The sequence below is a fragment of the Odocoileus virginianus genome, chromosome 23, assembly GCF_023699985.2.
Source record: "Odocoileus virginianus isolate 20LAN1187 ecotype Illinois chromosome 23, Ovbor_1.2, whole genome shotgun sequence".
Taxonomy (NCBI): Eukaryota; Metazoa; Chordata; class Mammalia; order Artiodactyla; family Cervidae; genus Odocoileus; species Odocoileus virginianus.
Window position 1 is genome coordinate 38,900,842 of NC_069696.1, and position 17,090 is coordinate 38,917,931.

Genomic DNA, 17,090 nt, shown 5'->3' on the forward strand with positions numbered 1-17,090 from the left:
AATCAGTAGGATGAGGGGGGCTGGCCCCCTGAGGGCCACAGGTGGTCCTGGCAGTCGCAAAGGAGTGTGGTGTGTGGGGAGGTGGGAAATGGAGACCTTGCAGATGAGCTTCCCCTGGTCTGGAGAGAGTCAGAGAACTGGGGCATTCAGGGAGGGGATGTGTACGATGGGAGGGGCTCTGTGTCTAAATACTGTGTGGGAGCATCCCATAGTGGGAGAGGATGGCTCAAGCACAGGTCGTAACAAGGAGTGGGGTGAGGCGGGAGGGAAGCAGGGGGCACGGAGGGCAGAAGAACACCCTGCCATGGCACCATCCTTGCAGGGGTGGGGCAGAGGCTTGGGGAGAGAAAAGGGATCTCAAAGTAGCCTTGCAGAACTGGGGAGCCCCCTCCCCACCTGGGGTCCAAGAATGCCCAAGAGAAGATTCTACATCTCATTGCAGGTTGGGCCTCTGCTCTTCCTTCCAACCCTGAGATCCTAGGGGTCTATGAGAGGCTGGGATTCTAATGTGCAAGGTTCCTGATTTTTTGGTTTCATGGATTTTCAATATCAAAGATTCTAATACATTAAAATTGGAAAGTTCTGGGACTCTGGAACTCTTGGATTCTGGGGTTAGTATTCGTGTTCACCCATGCTTGGGTTTTGCTTATTGGTTGATCCTGTTGAAAAGCATCAGCCAGACAAAGGGAGTCAGGGATTGACTACACTCATTGACTTGTCACCATCCTTTCCAGGGGTTTGGGAAACTATCAGAGATTTTTGTGATTAAAAGGGAAAAGAAGCCATGCCGAGGATGTGAGTTTGAGCCTGTGCTATTTGGGGGTAATGTCAAGTGGTGTGACTCTGGCCCTCTGCTTTTTGGAGAGCAGAAGGCATCTTGTCCCATAGGTCCCAGCATGTGGGTGGCCTTTCTGGGCATGACTGCCTTGATCCTTCATGGAGTTCCCTCAGGGCCCCTCCCCATCGGCTTAGGGCCACCCAGATTGAGGATGACTGGGCTCACCCCCCACCCAGCATCAGGAGCCCCCAGAGTGACCTGGAGAGTGGTCCTTGATTCATCGTTCTCCGAATGAGGTTAACATCTTTTCCTGTTGCTTTCTCAACCCTAGAGGTGAATCTGATATCTCAAAGAGGAGCTCGGAACACAGAAGGGCCCTGGGTCTGATGCTCCTTCACATACCTCCCACCCCCAAGGCTATTCCATGGGCTGGGAGGTGGACCCCGGCATCAGGTGCCCCATTCCACCGGCTTGCTGTTCAGCACAGGGCATCAGTTCACTGGCCTGATAGCCTGTGATGTCAGCAGTATCATCATTCCATTTCCCAGAGAAGGAAATCAAGGCTCAGTGGGATTAAGTGGTACCCAGATGGGTCCAGAGTCAGGGTCCCTCTCCCATGCACACCATGGGAACAGCGGGACATACAGTGGTCCACACCGTGCTCCCCTGGAGGTCCTCCTTCCTGCCTCCCTGACGCAGCCAAGAGGGTTGGGCAGAGGTGGAGGCATTAGGTGGTAGGACTTCATGAGTTGCCCTTGGGTTTCAAGGGTGGATCACAGATGGGGAGAGTCTTCATCAAAAGGAATGATGCTGCAATGGTGAAATTTCAGGCACTGTGACAGAATTTACCAAAATTGGAGGAGTCTCACTCTCCCTAGTGTCTCATAGCACCATTGAACTACAGAAAAGTAGGCTGGGCTGGCTGTTGAAGCCTATTTTGCCCATTGTACAGGTGGGAAAACTGAAGCCAAAAGTGGACTAAGGACTTGCCCTTTTATTGTTACTTATTTATTTATTATTTTTTGGCTGCACTGGGTCTTCATTGTGACTCTCTCTAGTTGTGGCACATGGGATCTTAGTTCCTTGATCGGGGATCAAACCCACATCCTCTCCATTGGAAGGCAGGTTCTTAACCACTGGACCACCAGGGAAGTTCCTGGCCTCTTGTCCTTGTCTCTTTGTCTTGAAGTAGTGGCAAGGGACCCGGGTGTAGCTGGGTGGCAGGTGGCGTGAGGAGGGTGAAGCCTCACAGGGCCTGGTGCTCCCACCCCCCTCTCTCTTCTGAAGCCTCTTCCACTTTGGCCATCGACGAGAGGCGACAGAGGGGAGGCTGGGGTGATAAAGATGTGCTCAGGGAAGCCTGTCCACTTGTTTTTGCACGTAACTCTGGGTACATCCCGTTCCTTACCTATAAAACAAGCGGGTTAGGCCAGCCCAAGGCCCTAACTTTTTATTATTTACCCATCAGAAAGATGTCTCCCAGTAAGTTGTGTTTGTTAGTTCCTAATGAAATGTCATTCCAAGTTGGGCTGGAGGTAGAAAGAGTATAGCTATTGAAATAAGAAAGTAGGCTCAAGTCCTGGTTCCTCTCCTTCTGTTTGGCAAGGACTCACCTTTTTCAGCCTCAAGTAAAGCATCTAAAACATGGGCATGAAGCAGCCCTCCCATCCAGGGAAGAGTAACTGAAACGATGGGTAGGAGTTGCTGGCTCCTTCAGGCTGGGATAAAGCCCAGTTCAGGAAGGCACCAACCATGCGTTCAGAACTGGCTTCTGACTCTGCGCCAGGGAGGCCCTGAGCTCGGGTGCCGTTTCTTTCATCCCCAGCAACCTGGTGAGGGAGCTGGTCCGGCGATGCCTTCATAGACCTATGAGGGGCCGAGGCACAGAGAGGCAACAGCGTTCCCACAAAATCACCCAGCTCATAACTAGAGAAACCAGAGCATGCACGAGGGCGTGCGGGCCTGTGAGGGCGTGTCGGTGAGAGTATGCGCGCTCACACTTGTGCGGTCTTCCCTCAGAACCTTGGGGCAGCCGTGTCAGCTGTTCCCTCCCATAGCCAAGGCACCCTGCTAAGGGGACTGACCACTGCTGTCTCTCACCACATCTGAGAGCCACCTGGGAAGTCCCATCTCTGTCTTCGCAGACCTTTGTAAGGGTCAGGGTCCCTGGGAGAGACTCGTGGCCCCCTGCTCCGAGGCTCCTGCCCGTGTCTGAGTACGAAAGGGGATGCAGAGGTGTACCTCCAGATTGCAAGCACTGGGCAAACCATTTCCTCTAGTTCTGATCTTTTTTGATAACCATCAGCCCATGTAGTTGCTGGGAAATTCTTTGAATAAGCATTTGTTGGAAAATCTGCTTGTGTGGGTGGTAGAGACACGAGAGGTCTGGGGAAGGGTGTAGATTTCCAGGCACAGGATTTATAAGGAGGGGGACACACAGAATGGCTATTGACAAGGCGACAGAGGATAGGTTGGGGGAGAGGGGGTCTCAACCCTCAGTGCCAGCATAGTAATAAGGAGAGGCTGGCCAGGCTCCCTCCATTAGCGAGGCATCCTTGGGCATGTCACCTTCCTCCTCTGAGCCCTTTCTGCCTTCCCCCCACCTCCCTCTTTCCCCTGCAGTTTCTCCCTGGCCAACAAGGCCTCATGCCCTTTGAGTGGCCAGGAGGCGGGGGAGGGAGCTGACCTCGTGACATCCGGCCAGCAGCAGCTGAGTTTCACAGAACCCACTCTGACGGGGCGTCAATACGGCACAGGCTTCCCCCTTTCCGGGAACCTGCCTCCTGCCAGCTTCCTCTCCTGTGATGTCACTTTTCTTGTGATCTGCCCAACCATTTCCACTTCGCCGATGGCGACGGGCAGAGTCACTGGCTCCTTAAGCCTGCTGGAGCCCCTCAGGCTGGGCCTGGCTATGGGGTAGCCCTTCTGGTTTCCAGAGCTTCTATGTGGCCCCAGAGGCTCCCTGGGCACTGCTGAGGGCTGGCAATATGGAAGGAGGAGCTACTGTTCTCTGTGAGCTCACAGCTGGACGATGTCAGCAGCTAGTTTTCAAAGAAATCCCTTTTCATTCATGCCATAAAACATCCTACGGGGAGCTACCACCCCGTCTTACTACAGACATGAAAACAGAAGCTTGCTGAGGTTGAGCGAGATGCCCAAGGTCACACAGCTGGTTCACGTGGCAAAGCCCAGCCTCAGCCTCAGCTCTGCAGCTTCAGATCCAGTGCTCTGGCCACGTGAGACACTGCTGACCTCCTCTTTTCAGTGCTCGCCTTCTCTGACTCTCTTTCCCATTTAGCCTGTCTTGAGGGAAGGGAATATCTGTGTGTGTATATCCATCCATCTATCCATTCACCCACCTTCAGTCCTTCATCTATCCATCAATCCTTCCTTCTTTCCATCCATTCATCCATCCATCAATACACCAACCCACCCTTCCTTCTTTCCATCTACCCACCCTTCTGTCCATCCACCATCCAATCTTTCTTGAACTCCCTGAATTCAGCTAGAGATGCTGATATGCAAGGTTGACCGGATCCCTGCTTGCTGTCTATTTGAGGCAAGAAGCAAAATTCCCCACATTCAGAGAAGGGAGAAAGCAAGGCAGGCATGAGTACAAAAAATGGTGCCTTCAGACCCCGAGCACTTTGTAGCTGAGAGGAGAGGTGGGCTCCACAGTCTTCAGACTTTTGGCACTCCTTGGAGAGGGTGTATGGGGGTGGGGGGGCAGCATTTGATGGATGAGGAGGGATTGGAGAGTCAGGGGATTTAAACCTTCTCCCAGAAGGCACTGCAGTAAGAACCAGAAACAAAGATGTGCAAAGAGGCCAAGCCAGTGTGTAGTTCCATAAGCCGGGCTGCGTGGGGGAGAGGGAGCAAGGGAGGGAGGAGCCTCGTTAGCTGGACTATACATGCCCTGGCTAATTCGGGCAGCCTCTGATTACTTCCAGACAGTGTTTCTGGGGTGTATTTTTCAGAAGCAAGAATCTAGATCGTTATGTGAAATTAGCTGGCACATGCAGTTTTTAAAATGTTTTTAACACTGCATAGGCTAAATAGATCCTCTTTCGATTGAGTAATTTAGCCTGCGTCGCTAGATTTCAGCCTCTGCCTTGAATTCTTTCGTTCACGTCTGCTAACGAAGAGCCTTGCCCCAAAATGTTCTTAGAGCCTCTGGCCACAGCAACCATGCAGCCCTCCAATTCTTTGTAACCATAACGTTCCCCTCCCCTCCAACCCAGCTTTGGTTCTATCCCTGTCCACGGTGAGGGTGTGGGGACAATGCCCCAGGCCCCTGAACCTTGTATGTTCAGGATGCCCCTGATTTCTCATTTCCCCCTGCTCAGTATTTCCCAACCCCCAGATTCCCTGTCCACTCCTCAGGACAAGTTTCTGGGGATAGCAATCCTTGATAACTTTTAGTAAAATACTTTAAAAACAGATAGACCATATCTGCCCCTTGTTTCCTTAGCTTTGAAAGGATAAGGACCAGGTTTGCTCAGGACGCCCCCTGGTGGCACCGCATCCCTCTCTGGTCCCCCTGGGCTGGTTCTCAAAAATTTCCATCTCAGAACCTTCTACACTGTTTTAAAAATTATTGAGCAACCCAGAGAGTTATATGCCTCATATAAAAACTATATTCGTAATCTATATGTACAGTAGTAAAGATGAAAACTTAAAACATTTAAACATATTTATCATTTAAAATAAGAAACCCATTACATTTTAACATAACACAAATTATATTTTCCAAAACTAAAAACATCTGGTGAAGAAAAATATCCTCATTTTACGTTTTTGCAACTTCCTTTAGTAATTGGATTAATGGACCAGGACTGAATCCCCACACCGGCTTCTTCGTTCAGTGGGTTACTGTATCACATATCACGTAGTCTCTGGAAAATTCTACACTATTCTTATATGGGGGCTTCCCTAGGGTCTCAGATAGTAAGGAATCCGCCTGCAATGAAGGAAACCCAGGTGTGATCTCTGGGTCAGGAAGATCCCTTGGAGAAGGGAATGGCTACCCGCTCCAGTATTCTTGCCTGTAGAATCCCATGAGTGGAGGAACCTGGTGGGCTTCAGTCCGTGGGGTCGCAGAGAGTTGAACACAACTGAGTGACTGAACACACACGCACATCCTTACATAGTCTCTGGAAAATTCTACTTTATCCTTGTGGAAGAATGAGAGTGAAAAAGGTAAATTGTACCTGAGAACGATTATAAAAATAGTTTTCTCTCTGAACCTCCAAGGGTCCCCAGACCACATTTTGAGAACTGTACATTGGCATAGGGGCAAGAATAGGGTTCCCGCAGCCGGACAGTATGGCCAGGTCTGAGGGGGGCCACAGGGAACAGGAGGGCTCAGCCTCTGGAGCTCACGTGGCATGAGGGTCCAGGTGCCCACCTCCCGGTAGAGCAGGCCAGGTAGGGCCTTCTGGGCCCTGAGAAGGCTGCATTCTTGCCTACCATGGCACTTCCCTCACTGAGCCTCATCTGGAAAACAGGATGAGAACAATTCCTGTTTACAGGTGGAGCTGCTGCGACCTCAAAATCCCCATGCAATGAGGCCTCCAACTATTACTGAACCAGTAAGTGCTTGCCATGTTCTAGGAGCTATGAGGAAGCCTCTGACCCCTGGCAATTAGGGGACCTGCAGTGTGGGCTGCTGCATCTGCTGTGAGATGTTCCCATCATGCTTTGGGGCACTCTCATTTACTCTCCTGACTTTCTCCTACCTTCTCTGCTAGGGGCATTTTCACCTCTCCCCGCAGACTTTTCCACCCATATTCTGGGTGTTTCTTTCATCTGTAAAGGCATTCCCAATGGGGGTGTGCATTCCTATGATCTGGTGGGTCTGACCCATCTGTTCCGTGAGGGTGTCCCGCCTGGGAAGGCAGGGTACCCCGGGTTGCTCTCTGCAGCGGGTCCTGCCACTCTGGGGGCATGGCTGCACCTTCTGTGAAGGCATGTCCACTTGCTCTGTGAGGCGAGCTGGGACCAGTGCTGTGTGGAAAGAGCCCTCTGTGCCCCCTGCCCTGGAGTTGGGAGGATTCCTACCTGCTCCCCAAGGGGTGGGACTCCACCTTTCCATGGAGGTCTCCCACCTGCTCTGTGGGAACAAAAGCATCATCTGTGGGGGCAGCGGGGGGCACCAACAGGGATATGAATGTGCTCCCATGGTTGAGGGATGGTCCCACCTGGGTGTGGCCATGCTTGAGAAGGCACTGCCCATCACCTGTTGGTCCTGGAGCAGCACTGGTGCCCACTCATGTCCAGAGAGCCACAGGGAAGCCCCCCCAGGGCTGTGGAGACCTAGTGGGAGAGGAGGGCTTGAATAGAGAACATGGCTGTCTTCTTGCCCCACTCTGAGTACAATAGGAACATCCCTTGCCTATGGAGAGTAGATCAGTCAAGGAATTTTCCTTCCACTGACACATTGGAGCCTTTTGTCAGGCCAAGAGAGAGGCGAATTTCCCTTGTTTACAAGCGAGGAAAGTGAGGTCCAGAGAAGGACTCTGACCTGCTAGAATCTCAAGGCTCCTAGGTTGGGACTAGACTAGACCCATTCTAGTCCCCTAGACCCATTTTAGGATTCTGACTGGGACTAGAATCCAGACGATAAGTTTTATCCTGCCAGCAATGGGGAGGCATTGAAGGCTTCTGAGCAGGGCAGTGACACTGCCAGGCTGCTTTATAGATGACCCTGGGGATGAGCGGTCACCCAGGGGAGAAACCAAGACAGAGGAGGTGGGGGTGGGGCTGGGGTGCAGCTTCCCGTTCATCCCCAGCTGCCCTGTCCTCGCTCTGTCTGTGCGCCGGGACCCAGGCTGTCCTGTCCCTTGGACCAGCCCGTGTAGCCCTCAGTCCATCTCTGGTCCCCCCACAGGCTGTGTGGCCTGCGCACCCTGCAGCCCTATGCTGAGAGGATCCCCGTGGTGGCCAGCGCCGGCATCACCATCAACTTCACGTCCCAGATCTCCCTCACCGGGCCCGGTGTGCAGGTGTTCTACAGCTTGTACAACCAGACAGACCGTGAGTATGGGCAGGTCGGGGAGTGGGGGGGACCCCACAGCCCCTGCAGCTTCTCCCTGCTTCTTAGCCCTCCCTGGAAGCACCGAGAGGCTGGTCTAAAGGAGTGTTGTGTGTGTGTGTGTGTGTTCACTCATGTGCCCACACATGTGCATGAACATAGGCAGCTTTGCGTGTGCCCACATGTGCAAAGCACTCACAGGTGTTTACGAGGTATACACACTCATACATACCCAAGTGTGTGCTGTATGCCTGTGCCCAGACATGTATGTCCACATGGACCGTGTGCACAGGCACATGGGTACACATGTGAGCACACAGGAATAGTGTGTCTGCACGTGTTTTCCTAATGATGTGCGTCCCGATGGTGCTCTCTCCATCCAGCCTGCCCTGGAGAGTTTCTCTGCTCCGTGAATGGACTGTGTGTGCCCGCCTGTGACGGGGTCAAGGACTGCCCCAATGGCCTGGATGAGAGAAACTGCGGTGAGCAGCCTGCCCACCCCGTCCCTCCTCTCTCCCCACCTCCGTGCTGCTGGACTGAGCCTATCATTTCGAGATCTCCCAATGGGCAGCTCCCATTATCAGCATCCAGGAAACTCCTTCGCTGTGTTGAGATGGCAGGGTGGATGCACAGGATGGGCAAGTGTCCTCTCCAGGGCCACTCCGTGGGGCAGTGGCAGAGACAAACGGGGACCCAATTATGCTGCTTCCCAGCTCATGGCTTCTCGCCACCAGGCTATCACCCTCAGCCTTCTGCCCAGGCAGCCGTCTGAGAAGGAACAGAGCAGACGAGGGAGGACAGGACCAGGAGGAAGGCTGTTATGCAGGGTTGGGCAGGCCCAGGGTGGCCGAAGACAGGACCCTGTGTCTGCCTCTTTTGAGCAGGACCCTCCACTGCAGGGGTTCAGACTGGAGCTGCTGACTCTTCCTGGGGCTGTGCTCACTGCCAGCCAACCCTGGCAGAAGGAAATCAGAAGGGGCTTCTGACGGTCTGCAAGCCAGGATTCTCCTGGACTAATAAATCCTGGCTTCTGGCCCCCAGAGTCACCATCACAGCAACCTGCATCCCATCAAAGTCTTATACATGTGGGGAGGGAAGTAGGAGGGAAGGGGGATGTGCCTGCCTCTGGACTGATCCTGCCTTCATGCTGGGGAAGGCACCTCATATTTGGAACCGGAACATCTGGCTTCAAGTTCTCGCTCAGCCAGGTGACCTCAGACAAGTCACTTTGTTTCCATTTTTCCACCAGTGAAATGGAATATCTCACTGAGTTGCTGTGAGACTCAGGGGTAAAGTAGCTGAGAAAGAGATTTGTGATCATAACTTGGGATACCATGCATGGTCTCCAGGCGATGCAGAGTCCCAGCCTGGTGCCTCTGGCTTCCTCCCAATTGTCCCGCCTCTGTGTCCTCACAGTTTGCAGAGCCACATTCCAGTGCCAAGAGGACAGCACATGCATCCCCCTATCCAGGGTCTGTGACCGGCAGCCCGACTGTCTCAATGGGAGTGATGAAGAGCAATGCCAGGAAGGTAGGGCAGAGTATGACTAGGTATCTAGAGGAAAACCAAAGAATGGACTTGGCCAGACAACCTGGCCCTTCTCCATGCTTCTTCCACAAATGTTTCTGCCCTCTTGTCCAAATACTTACCAGCCCATCTATAAGTTTGCCTATATGTCCATCTGTCTATCCATCCATCTGTCCATCCATCCATCTATTCATCCATCCATCTACCCATCCACTCGTTCTTCCATCCATCCATCCATCCATCTTCTGGTCTCTCCAACCATTTGTCTGTCCGTTGATTCATACATCCACTCACTGATTCATCCATCAGCCTGTCCAACCACCTATCTCCCTGTCCACTAAGCCATCAATCTACTCATTTATTGCTTTTGTTTACCCAATTTCCTGTCTGTATGTCTGTTGTTCCATCCTCCATCCATGCATCCATGAATGCACATGTGCATGCATCCATCCAGGGATCTAACTACTTGTTTGTTCATTGGTACTTACATCCACTCATTTATCCATCTAAATAGCTGCGTGTCAGTCTTCTTATCAGACTATCAAACCACACATTTGTTGGTCTGCCCAATATCTTGTCTGAGTCTCTATTGTTTTATCCATCCATCCATCCACCCACCCATCCATCCCTCAGACCAGCCAACCTTCACTTGCAGACTACCCAGTGATATGCAAGGCAGAGTAAGGAAATTGAAATAAAAGGCACCGGAGAAGTGGTCCCTGTCCTCTGGGGATTATCTGATTTAAAATTTAAAAAAAGATGGGTTACTCTCTCTGGGCCAAAGCCTCTGAACATCATGTCCAGTAGTATAGGAAGACTGAAGGGTGAGGAGATGAGGCTGAGAAAACCAGAGAAGGTGGGCTTCAAACTGGGCCTTGAAGAGAAATAAATAGAGGAGGAAAGGAGACGAGGTGAAGACTGGCTGGTGGGGCAGAGAGCTCTTCACAGTGAAGGTAGTGAGGAGCAGGTGGGTGTCTAGGTGGGTCGGGGCCTGGGGGGCTGCCAGGCCAAGGTAGTGTGATGGGAGGGGCATAGCCTTGCTCTTGGGAGCCTCACTCATCTCAAGGTGGAGGCACAGTTCTGACTTCAGGTACCAGGAGCCCAGGTTTGAGAGGGGAGACATCACCTTCTCTCAAAAAACAGTCCGAGGGAGAAACGGAACGAGGGATACGGCCTGCCTCTAGGGAACCCTAAAGGAGCCTCAGGGGACCCTTTAGTGTGATCAAGGGACCCCTCCCCAGTCATCTCCTGGCCTCTTTCAGGCTCCGTCTTCCCTGGGCTTTGTTTTGGAGGCTCCTTCGGGCTCAGGGACCCACTCTGCACCCTGTCCCCCCAATCCTAGGGGTGCCTTGTGGGACCTTCACCTTTCAGTGTGAGGACCGCAGCTGTGTGAAGAAGCCCAACCCAGAGTGTGACGGGCACCCCGACTGCAGGGACGGCTCGGACGAGCTGTTCTGCGGTGAGCCCTGGGCGCTCCGACAGGCTGGGGTGGGCAGGATACCCTCCACCTGCTGGGCTCACGAACATGGGAGGGAGGGAGGTGCCCACCCTGGGGGCTTGGAGGGAGAGCTCACCATCTGTCCATCTGTCTCTTTTTACCCTGCCTCTGCCCCCTCATGCCCACCTCTCTCTCGCTCCCTCATTCTCTTCCCCTGGGCCCCTCTGTGTCTTTCCTCTCTCCTCTTCCACGCCTCCCCTTCTGGCTCTCTCTCTGTTTCTCACTGGATCCCTCCTGCCCCTGTCCCTCCATCCACCCTTGCCCCTGCCCCCAGACTGTGGCCTTCAGGGCCCCTCGGGCCGCATCGTGGGCGGGGCCGTGTCCTCGGAGGGTGAGTGGCCATGGCAGGCCAGTCTCCAGGTTCGAGGCCGACACATCTGTGGGGGGACCCTCATCGCGGACCGCTGGGTGATCACCGCTGCCCACTGCTTCCAGGAGGAGAGGTGAGCCTGGGGACAGAGGCCACGAGAGGTGGATAGGGAAGGTGGTTGCGAGGGGGTGGGGGCAGCGTGTCTGAGATCTCAGCAGACAGAGGGGAGGGTGGTGGGAAGCCCCTCAGACTTGTTGTCCCAACACTCGGGTCCAGCCCTGACTCTACCACGAACACACTCTGTGCCCTGGAAAAGGTTGCTCATCCTTGCTGTGCTCCGCTTCTGGTGTCTTGCTTTCAGCTGGGCCGGTGAGCCATTCATTTACTCCTTCCTCCATTTAGCGATATTTGCTGTGCTTCTCCTCTGTGCCAGGGGCTGTGCTAGACACTGGGGTAGAGCTGAGAACAGAATTCCTGCCCTGGTCAGAGGTCGTGACACCCTCCTCCAGATATGCCTGTCCCCCACTCCGGGGAGGGAGAGGTGCAGAGAAGCCCACAAGAAGGGCCATCTCAGCCCACCCACAGACATCCCCCCATCTCCGTGGTGGGCTGACAGCTCCCACAGCTTTCCACCTGCAGCCTGATGCCCGGTGCTCCAGACCCACCCCCACTCCGCCCCCAGCACGGCCAGCCCTGGACTCTCTCCCCACACCTCCTCCTCTGTCCTCAGTCCAAGCCGAAGGCCTGGAGCCACCCGGGCACCCTTCTGTCTCCCCCCCGCACTCAGCCAGGCAGCAAGCCCTCTCAGTGGTCTGAATGCATCTTCAGCCACTGCACATCGATGCTGCCAGCATCACCCCTGGGTCACTGCAGCAGCCCAGAGTCCAGCTCCCTTCTGCATCCTATGCCTGGGTGCCCAGGTGCCCTTCTGGGTGTGGTCTGACTACCCAGGTTCTTTCACTCCATCCCTGGCTCCCCACTGTCCACAAGGTGGAGAAAGACCTGGATGCTGACCTGGCTTACAGGTGTCTGCACAGCCCAGTCTCTGCCGATTCTTTCACACTCAACTCCCACCCGCTTCTCCTGAGGACCCACAATTTCCAGAGGTTGCTCCATCTATAAAGCATGCAGAAAACGTCTGCCAGTGCCTGGCACTGCGCTGATTTTTTTTTACATTCACAGTCTTATTGAATTCCCCCAGGAACATATGAGCAGAAGATGCTATTCCCACTTCACAGATGGGGAGACTGAGGCCTAGAGAGGTACACACACCTCTAGGAAGGGATGAAGCTGGGGCTGAAGTCAGACTCCAGGGCCAGCACTGAGCACCACCCTGCCAGCTGCACGGTCTCCCAGAGCAGGGTGGGGATGGGTGTGGGGGACCAGGTCCCAGGTGGGGATGCTGGCTATCAGAGGGATCCGGGATGGGATGGGGGAGGTGGCCACTGAGCGAGTCCCCCTCCCGCCCCCAGCATGGCATCCCCGGCGCTATGGACCGTGTTCCTGGGCAAAGTGTGGCAGAGCTCACGCTGGCCGGGCGAGGTGTCCTTCAAGGTGAGCCGTCTGCTCCTGCACCCGTACCACGAGGAGGACAGCCACGACTACGACGTGGCCCTGCTGCAGCTCGACCACCCCGTGGTGCGCTCGGCCGCCGTGCATCCCGTCTGCCTGCCTGCCCGCTCCCACTTCTTCGAGCCGGGCCTGCACTGCTGGATCACGGGCTGGGGTGCCCTGCGAGAAGGCGGTGAGCTAGACTGGGGGCAGGGGGGAGACAGGGTGGGTCTGGCTCACCAAACTACTGAGCCAGGAGGGGAGTTGGCAAGGGACCCTGGGGCTCCCCTTCTGAGTCCTGCTAGTCCTGGATTAAATGAGGTTGGATTTCATAGAAAAAAAATAAAATAAAACTTTTACTGTGGCCATGGGTCCCTGTCCCCCTGGCCCTTCCCTTCCTTGCAGAAGGGCACTTACGGAGAACCAAAGTCATGGGAGGCAATCCTGGGTGATATGTGTGGGGTGACAGGGCGGGCCAGGGACCCCATGGCCCATGGGCAAGCTCCAACCCTCTGCTCCTTGGACAGTGGAAGGTGGCAGTGTATATGTCTGTGTTGGGGGGAGACTTTTAATTATTAACACTTACCACATGGAGGTTAAACTTTAAGGGAACATGATTTCATTTAATCCATCCAACAACTCTAGTTATTGGTTATCATGGACCCCATCTTAAGGATGGGAAAACAGAGACATCTAGCATTGACTCAAAGTCACACAGCCAGGGAGGGTTGGAATAGATAATAGAACCCAGGAATGTCTGACCCCAGAGACTCTGCTGTTCCTGCTACTGCCTCTCAGAAACATGAGTTTCTGTCCTTCCCTCCTACACTGACCGGAGGTTCCTGTGTCTAGGGGCCAGCTCTTAGTTCTGTACATGACTACGGCCATGCCCTGCACCCTTCGTGGTGGTGGCTTTCAGGAGTGTATACTGTGCTTTACAATCTGGAGGTGGGTGAGGTTGAGGGATAATGTAAAGATGGAGAAGCTGAAGCTCACGTGTAAAGTGACTTATCCAAGAGGATGATAGAGAACAGTGGTCAAGCAAGGATCAGTTCACTTGCTCATTCATTCATTCAGTGACACATTTGTGAGCACCTGCTATATGGCAGGCATTGAGTTGGACAAAGTAGTATAAAAATGAATAGGAGACAGTGTTAAGAGCTGACATGGATGGGGGTGTGGGGGCAATGGCAGCCCAGAGGAGGGGTGGGCTGAGCTGAGGCTTGCAGGGTGGGTCAGCAGTGTCCCAGCAAAGCAGAAAGGCATTTTTGGTAAGAGCATAGGTGGCAACCGACCTGAGTACACCCAGCACCAGAGGGGAGCCAGGAGCAGGTGGATCTGGGTGAGGACGGGCGGGAAGGACAGGCAGGGGATCTCAGTCAGGATCTTGAGCCAGGATTCCTACTCCTGACCTGAATGAAGGTCTCGGGTCTTCGGGAAAGAAAACCAGTGTCTGGGTCCCACCCCAGCTGAACAGACCGGATCCTCCAGTGGAGCTAGGCACAGGGTGTATATTGAAACTCCATTGGGGGGGGTGTGGCGGGGCCCTAACACACATCCTTGTGGAGAAGCACTGGCTGGACAGTGAGCAGGCTGACTGAGTTTTAGGTGGGAGCGGAGGCTTGAGGTGTGTGCTCTGGAAAAGTCCCCCAGGGCTGTCACAGAGAAGAGGGGAGGCGGCCAAAAGGCCTCATGGAGGAGGGAGTGGAGGGGAGCCTGAGGAGGACTCTGGCCCTGGTGGGTGGGAGGGAGGCTCTGTCCCTATGAGCCACTTGGAGAGGAGCCAGAACAGTGTCAGTGAGGGGGAGGGCGGAGATGGGAGGGTGGGCAGAGCAGGAGCGAGGAAGGAGCTCTTGAAATGCAAGAGGAATAGCCAAGAGAAGAGCGCGGGCCCTGGGCATCTCAGACCCTCTCACCTTTGCCCGCAACCCCACCCGGCAGGCCCCACCAGCAACGGCCTGCAGAAGGTGGACGTGCAGCTGATCCCGCAGGACCTGTGCAGCGAGGCCTACCGCTACCAGGTGACGCCCCGCATGCTGTGCGCCGGCTACCTCAAGGGCAAGAAGGATGCTTGCCAGGTGACTCCCGCGGAGTGGGCCAGAGGGCGGGGGAGACGGCACTGCTCTCATCACCCAGGGCCCGGCCCTCAGCTCACAGCAGCCTGCAGCAGCCTCACGGCAAGGTGGGCTTGGCTGTCCCCACTTTGTGGATGAGGAAACTGAGGGTTGGGAGGTTGAGAGACTGGCTCCAGATTGCAGACCCCAGATCAGAAGAGACCCTGGGGGCCATGTCTGAGACCCAACCCCAGCTCTGCTCCTTACCCTCTGAGAGGCACTTTGCCCAAGTGACCCAGCAGAGAGGGCTAGATGGAGCCCACAGAAAGGAAGCAGAGCTGGGCAGGGCACTGGGACACACATTCAAGCCTCCATGACAGCCAGGCCCCGCTGGAGGACAGGCTGGGTTGGTTCGGGCTCCCTCCATGTATCAGAGGCTTCCAAAGGGGATGTGATTTTCCTGCTGTCACTCTCAGAATATCCCCAGTAGTCCAGCCCTTTACCTGAAAGTGGATTCCTTTACCCTGATGTAGTCCTGTCTCTCCCTGCCTTACAGGGTGACTCGGGTGGCCCGCTGGTGTGCAGGGAGCCCAGTGGCCGTTGGTTCCTGGCAGGGCTGGTCAGCTGGGGTCTGGGCTGCGGCCGGCCCAACTATTTTGGCGTCTACACCCGCATCACTGGTGTGATCGGCTGGATCCAGCAGGTGCTGACTTGAGGAGCTGGTCCCTGCAGAGCAGGGGCCTACCTCTTGGACTCAGACAGCCCAGGGCATCCACCAGGGTGTCGAGAGCAAGTATTCTGCAGGCAACAGGGCCCGGAGGGGACAGGAGGTGGTATCTTTCCTGTCCCCCAACCTGCTGCCCGATAATCAGCCTCAGTGAGGGTCCAAGGAGGGAGGAGGGCCATCCGCTGGTGGTCCAGACCACCCCTGAGGGCCTGGGATGGTCACCAGTCCCGGATGGGGGGGTTCTCATCCAGGCTGTCCCCTCCTCATTCTCTCTTCTCCTCCCCACCTCCTCTGCTGCTGACTTTGGGGGGAAGAGTTAAGCAGCGATCCTGTGGCTGCCAGGTCCCCCCACCACCGCCCCTGGCCCAGTGCAAAGGCTGTTGGGATGGCATCTTCTCCAGATAGCAGATTCCAGCCTTTGAAGCCCTTGGCCCAACTTGAGTGGTGGAGGAGGAAGGTGCTCCCACAGGAAGGCCCCTCAGAGTCCTGGAGACAGCCAAGTGGGCCAGCCACCACTGCAAGCCAAAGGGTGGGGAGCCTGGGGTCCAGGGTCCTCCCAACCCCACCTGCCCCTTGGGACTTCACTGCCCATTCTCACCAGGAGGTGAGCTCAGCTGCCCTGTGGAATAAAGCTGTCTGACCCAAGGTCCTGCTCTGGGGGTTGAATGGGGCCCCAGCACCAATCTCATGCCCTTGACTGAACAGACCCTTGCTATCTGCTCAGCCTGTTGGCTAAGTGTCCAGAAGGCCATGGTGAGGTCAGTGGGAGCAGGGCCTGCCTCCAGGGCAGCTGCCTAAGTCCCAGGAGCCATCCTGGGAAGGCAGTGGTTGGGTGCCCTCAGGTCAGAGTCGGACGTCCCAGGTGGCGCTAGTGGTAAAGAATCCATCTGCCAAGCAGGAGACGCAAGAGACGCAGGTTCAACCCCTGGGTTGGGAAGATCACTTGGAGGAGGAAATGGCACCCCACTTCAGTATCCTTGCCTGGAAAATCCCTTGGACAGAAGAACGTAGCGGGCTACAGTCCATTGGGCCACAGAGTCAGACACACACAGGTCAGAGTCAGGGCTGGGACAAGTGACGGGCTCCTTCTGGAAGCCTAGGAGGAAACTGAGGGGCAGAGAGCCTCCTGATCGCACCAGGGAGGGGTCAGGAGTGGAGCCTGGGGCGGAAGCCCTGTCTCTTGACTCCCAGGCGACCACTTCTCTGTCTCAGCACTACCTCTGCATTCTGCATCCCTTATTCAGCACCTCACAGGCTCTGATCACGTGCCAAGTGCTGTAGTGGGGTCATGGAGCTGCACAGAACTCGGCTCCTGATCTCGGGAGGGGTGGGATGGTGATCCAGTGTGAAGGGTTCTGGTGGAGGCAGCCAGTAACTTGGAAAGTCAGGGAGGGCTGCCTGGAGGAAACTTGAGTTGGGATTCAAAGGCAGCCAAGGTAGGGAAGAGCATTCCAGGCAGGGGAAGAGGATGTGCAGAGTCCTCAGAGTCCATGGCCTCTTAGGGAAAGTCAGTTGTTTTTAGTTGGGACAGAGGTTGGGGTTAGGGGCACAGCAAAGGAATTCTTTGCAGAATTCCTTTGGGGAAGGGCAAACTGAGATGAGATGGCAAAGA

At 55.0% G+C, this 17,090-nt stretch overlaps 1 protein-coding gene across 3 annotated transcripts in view; it reads left to right on the forward strand.

The window, feature by feature from the left end:
• The window catches only part of TMPRSS6 (transmembrane serine protease 6), a 38,904-nt gene extending 22,781 nt beyond the window's left edge, over positions 1-16,123 (forward strand). For all 3 annotated transcript variants that reach the window (XM_020879731.2, XM_020879733.2, XM_070453942.1), the window contains 8 exons: positions 7,668-7,813; positions 8,195-8,293; positions 9,228-9,341; positions 10,681-10,797; positions 11,111-11,279; positions 12,619-12,890; positions 14,639-14,775; positions 15,308-16,123. In XM_020879731.2, the coding sequence (XP_020735390.2) occupies positions 7,668-7,813; positions 8,195-8,293; positions 9,228-9,341; positions 10,681-10,797; positions 11,111-11,279; positions 12,619-12,890; positions 14,639-14,775; positions 15,308-15,466 (1,213 nt within the window). In that variant the 3' untranslated portion in view covers positions 15,467-16,123. The remainder of the gene's footprint in view (positions 1-7,667; positions 7,814-8,194; positions 8,294-9,227; positions 9,342-10,680; positions 10,798-11,110; positions 11,280-12,618; positions 12,891-14,638; positions 14,776-15,307) is intronic.
• The last annotated feature ends 967 nt before the right edge of the window (positions 16,124-17,090 follow it).